The sequence below is a fragment of the Salvelinus alpinus genome, chromosome 6, assembly GCF_045679555.1.
Source record: "Salvelinus alpinus chromosome 6, SLU_Salpinus.1, whole genome shotgun sequence".
In the NCBI taxonomy this organism is placed as follows: domain Eukaryota; kingdom Metazoa; phylum Chordata; class Actinopteri; order Salmoniformes; family Salmonidae; genus Salvelinus; species Salvelinus alpinus.
Genome location: NC_092091.1, coordinates 96,694,001 through 96,699,620, shown reverse-complemented (window position 1 = coordinate 96,699,620; position 5,620 = coordinate 96,694,001). Strand labels below are relative to the sequence as shown.

Here is a 5,620-nt window from a genome sequence, read left to right as displayed (position 1 = left end):
GTTATTCTGTTTGTTTTATTCTGACAACCAAGAACTGAACTCAAGCAATGATGCATCATGTTATTCTGTTTGTTTTATTCTGACCACCAGGAACTGAACTCAAGCAATGATGCATCATGTTATTCTGTTTGTTTTATTCTGACCACCAGTGATGCATCATGTTATTCTGTTTGTTTTATTCTGACCACCAGGAACTGAACTCAAGCAGTGAGGCATCATGTTATTCTGTTTGTTTTATTCTGACCACCAGTGAGGCATCATGTTATTCTGTTTGTTTTATTCTGACCACCAGGAACTGAACTCAAGCAGTGAGGCATCATGTTATTCTGTTTGTTTTATTCTGACCACCAGTGAGGCATCATGTTATTCTGTTTGTTTTATTCTGACCACCAGTGAGGCATCATGTTATTATGTTTGTTTTATTCTGACCACCAGTGGACTGAACTCAAGCAGTGAGGCATCATGTTATTCTGTTTGTTTTATTCTGACCACCAGTGACCTCCTACTATGGATACTGTCTCAAACCGAACCTTGACTCTAGCAGCACTGGGACGGCCCTTCTCCCTGGGAATGCTGTATGACTGTCGCAATGATCACCTCATTCCAGGTAGCACGCTTGCTCACTACTCAGTCAGTCAGTCAGTCAGTCAGTCATACCCAAACACAATAAAGTAACTGTTAGTGTTTGGTTTGTCTCTGATTACAGGCCTGATGCTGTGAGACCAGGAAGTCATACCCAAACACAATAAAGTAACTGTTAGTGTTTGGTTTGTCTCCTCTGATTACAGGCCTGATGCTGTGGGATCAGGAAGTCATACCCAAACACAATAAAGTAACTGTTAGTGTTTGGTTTGTCTCCTCTGATTACAGGCCTGACGCTGTGGGACCAGAAAGCACTCAGAAGGAACATCATTACAACAGACAAGCCTTTCACCGACTTCAAAGTCATCACATCTGACTCTACAGCTGACAAATACTCTGTGTTAAATGTGAACGGCTCTCTCAAAGCAAGCTGTTTGGCAGGGCTGGTTAAGGTTGAGGGATCAGCTAAGTATTTGAAAGATGTTAAAGAGTCTCAGAATCAGGCGAGGTTCATACTTTGTTTCAGCACTACTAAGAAAAACAGTCAACTGGCCATGAACCACCTTGGGCAGGAACACATAAAGTACAAGGAGGTTTTTAGCCAAGGCATAGCTACACATGTGGTCACAGGTATACTTTATGGAGCAAATGCTTTCTTTGTGTTTGATCGTGACGTCTCAAGTGACGAGGACCGTAAAGATATTGAGGGAAACTTGAAAGTGATGTTTAAAAGTGTTTCCGATGTTTCTATTGGGGGTGAGAGTGCTTTAGACATGAAGAACACTTTTGAAACTGAGAGGTTCTCTTGTAGATTCCATGGGGACGTTCTCCTGGAAAACAATCCTGTATCTTTTCAAGATGCCATGGACACCTACAAAACCTTGCCTCAGAAGGTAGGTGACGGGGTTCCTGTGCAAGTGAATCTACTTCCTTTAAAAGCCTTGGACCCCACTGCCGCCCAGATGGTTCATCAGATCAGTGGAAGCTTAGTTGACCAATGGCAGACTGCGCTGGAAGACCTCAGTGAGCTGGAGATGAGATGCAACGATGCAATGAGAAGCAAGCCAGTAAAATACTTCAAGGAAATGGATGCCAAAGTGAACACTTTCAAAAAACTGTGTTTCACAGAGCATTTGAAGACTACTTTGGCGGACCTCCTTCCGTCTATTAGAGGGGGAGAAAAGGAAGAGAGGGTGTTGTCCGACTTCTTGAAAAAGCAGCAAGAGTTCCGTTTCAACAGCAACATCCTCAGTGAATGTATGGATCGCATTGAGAGAGAGATCAATGTGATTGATCGATTCCTAAGGATAGTTACAGAGGACTACAGTCAGACGTGTTCCACCAAGATAGTCACATCGAAGAGGGAACTTGACAAAGAGGTCTTGAACTCAAAGGTGAAGCGTGTTGTATGTTTCACTTTCACCTCTCTGGGGTGCGCGGACCCTATCCTGTCAGCTTTGGATTCCCCCTCTGAGAACACACAAGCCTTAGTTCCAGTTAAACCTGATTTGACAAGATGGTACCAGTCTGTCAATGTATTTGATGACATGGACAAGCAAGCTGGACTTTTCAAAGATTTTGCAGAAGCTAACAAAGAGGACACACAAACACGTTTCCTCTTGGCCTCCATTTCCAACAAGGAACAAGAAGGAGCCAGCATTTACCTTTATGAGAACGGATCCAAAAGAAACGAGCATTTCGAGCCTCCATCTAAACCTGAGAAGCCCACAGCACGTGACAGAACTCACAACAGTGTGACGCTGGAGTTGCTCCCTCCTGATAGGGGAGCCCATGACGTCACCCACTACCTGATTGAATACTGTATTGATGAGAAAGGTGGATGGAGCAGCGAAAAGACGTCTGAATCCCACGCAGCCTTCACAGTGTCTGGACTGCTTCCCAGTACAGGGTACAAGTTCAAATACAGAGCTGTGTGTTCAGCCGGCCTTGGTCCAGACAGCGAGGTTAGTGACATCATCAGAACCTTGCCTTCCTGCCCTCCCAGTAAGCCTGAAATCAAAGCCTACTCCACTGAGCTCATGGTATGCTGTCCAATGCCGTCTGTGATTGGACAAGGAGTCAAGATTCAGAACTATGTGGTAGAACACAAAGAGGTGCCCACTGAAGAGAGTGAGGAGGAGGCAGAGTGGATGAAGAGGACTTCCAAAAAGAATGTCTGCATCATCGCCGGACTGCAGTCCCTCACAAAGTACACAGTGAGAGTCAGATACGACTGTGGTGAAGCTGGAATCAGCAAGTGGAGCACACCAGTCATCATCTCCACTCTCTCAAAGACCACAGGATTGGCTGACGGTGTAAAAGACAAGAGTGAACTGAAGTACTCTGGCTCGCCGTCTGTTTATGAGATCCCCATGGAAACGATACAGCTGGTGGGTAAAGTAGCCAGGCTCAGGTTTGGAGAGCAGAGTTCCAGGACTAGGAGGACAATCTATCTGGTGGGAGACAAAGACCAGGTAATGGCTCTGATGATCAACTACATCCTGGGAGTTCAGTGGGAGAATGGGTTCCGTTTCAAGCTACCCCAAAATGCCAAGGTATCTACAATGATATATGAAATCAATTACCAGGATGGATTTCAGATCCCCTTCTCTCTCACCATTATCTATGATAGACAAGACAAGTGTAGATCATTAGATTTGGGCCAGATTAGGGTCAATGCTCTGTGCTCTGTGTGCGATGCGGCTGAGTTTAGGGATCTAGACTCTAGAGATTGTAAAGAAATGAAGAGATGGGAGAAGGAATGGAAGATTCTGAACCTGTTGACACATGCAGATGGAAGGCAACTCTTTAAACACATCGACACTGAGGACATTCCAGTTCACTTCAAGTTCAATCTGTCAGCGTTTATAGACCAGGCCAGGAGAAGACATGATGATGGTGACAGAGCCATGATGATGAGTCACCATGACGTGATGAGGGGAATCCGTGAGAACAGGATGATGATGATGAGTCACCACCATTACAAGACGAGGAGGATGAAGGATTACCCTGACATTATTTGTATGATGATGAGGGGTCCCCCTGACATGAGGATGATGAGGAGAAGCCATGATCATGCTGATGATGATAATGATGATGGTGGTGATGATGATGATGTTGATGGTGATGATGGTGACAATGATGATGGCCATCCTCAGTTTGAGAAGATGTTCTGGGATGCAGATATGGGGAGTATGAAGAGGTTTTTCAAGACCTTGTTGAAAATGGAGAGCTCATGTTCGCTCAAAGACCTGATTGGTTGAATACAGACACATTGTGTTTCTTTATTTAGCAGGTCAACCTCACGTTGTTATCATCTTGGTGACCATAAGGCAGAGACAAGACCTCTCTCCTTTTGACCGTCTCAAGGCTATTGGCCCTCATTTCCTTTAGTTTCCTTCTACTGTTCTACTGTTCTACTGTTCTCCTGTTATCCTGTTCTACTGTTCTCCTGTTATCCCGTTCTCCTGTTGTCCTATTCTACTGTTCTACTGTTCTCCTGTTATCCTGTTCAACTGTTCTCCTGTTATCCCGTTCTCCTGTTGTCCTATTCTACTGTTCTACTGTTCTCCTGTTCTACTGTTCTACTGTTCTACTGTTATCCTGTTCCACTGTTCTACTGTTCTCCTGTTCTCCTGTTCTCCCTTTCTACTGTTCTACTGTTCTCCCCAGTTGTTTTGGGATGTCCTCTACTGTTCTCCTGTTCTGCTGTTCCACTATTCTACTGTTCTGCTGTTCTATTGTTCTACTGTTCTACTGTTCTCCTGTTGTCCTGTTTTACTGTTCTCCTGTTATCCCTTTCTACTGTTCTACTGTTCTCCTGTTGCCATGTTCTACTGTTCTCCTGTTCTGCTGTTCCACTATTCAACGGTTCTGTTGTTCTATTGTTCTACTGTTGTTCTATGGTTCTATTGTGCAATGGTTCTACTGTTATATTGTTCTACCGTTCTACTGTTCTATTTATCTACTGTTCTATTGTTCTACTGTTCTCACGTTCTACTGTTTTCCTGTTCTACTGTTCTCATGTTCTACTGTTCTCTTATTCTAATGTTCTCCTATTTTCCTGTTCTACTGTTCTCCAGTTTTCCTGTTCTACTGTTTCCCTGTTCCCCTGTTCTCCTCTTCTACTGTTCTCCCCAGTTGTTTGTGATGTCCTCTCCTGTTCTACTGTTCTCCTGTTCTACTGTTCTCGTGTTCTAATGTTCTCCTGTTCTCCTGTTCTTCCTCAGTTGTTTTGGTATGTCCTCTACTGTTTTCTTGTTCTCCTGTTCTGCTGTTCTAATGTTCTCCTGTTCTCCTGTTCTAATTTTATACTGTTCGACAGTACCACTGTTCTTCCCCAGCTGTTTTGGGATGTCCTCTACTGTTCTACTGTTCTACTGTTCTCCCCAGTTGTTTTGGGATGTCCTCTAGTGTACTACTGTTGTCCTGTTCTACTATTCTACTGTTCTCCCCAGTTGTTGTGGGATGTCCTCTACTGTTCTACTGTTCTACTGTTCTCCCCAGTTGTTTTGGGATGTCCTCTACTGTTCTACTGTTCTCCCCAGTTGTTTTGAGATGTCCTCTACTGTTCTACTGTTCTACCCAGATGTTTTGGGATGTCCTCTACTGTTCTACTGTTCTCCCCAGTTGTTATGGGATGTCCCCTACTGTTCTACTGTTCTCCCCAGTTGTTATAGGATGTCCTCTACTGTTCTACTGTTCTCCCCAGTTGTTTTGGGATGTCCTCTACTGTTCTACTGTTCTACCCAGTTGTTTTGGGATGTCCTCTACTGTTCTTCTGTTCTCCCCAGTTGTTTTGGGATGTCCTCTACTGTTCTACTGCTCTCCCCAGATGTTTTGGGATGTCCTCTACTGTTCTACTGTTCTCCCCAGTTGTTATAGGATGTCCTCTACTGTTCTACTGTTCTCCCCAGTTGTTTTGGGATGTCCTCTACTGTTCTACTGTTCTACTGTTCTCCCAAGTTGTTTTGGGATGTCCTCTAGTGTACTACGGTTCTCCCCAGTTGTTTTGGGATGTCCTCTACTGCTCTACTGT

At 44.3% G+C, this 5,620-nt stretch overlaps 1 protein-coding gene across 1 annotated transcript; it reads left to right on the top strand.

Moving 5' to 3' along the window:
- The first annotated feature begins 480 nt into the window (after positions 1-480).
- Positions 481-4,144, top strand: LOC139579647 (cytolytic toxin-beta-like). Its single transcript, XM_071408486.1, has 2 exons — positions 481-607; positions 871-4,144. The coding sequence occupies exons 1-2, from the start codon at positions 508-510 to the stop codon at positions 3,843-3,845; spliced, it is 3,075 nt and encodes a 1,024-aa protein (XP_071264587.1). The 5' UTR covers positions 481-507; the 3' UTR covers positions 3,846-4,144.
- Positions 4,145-5,620: the final 1,476 nt, after the last annotated feature.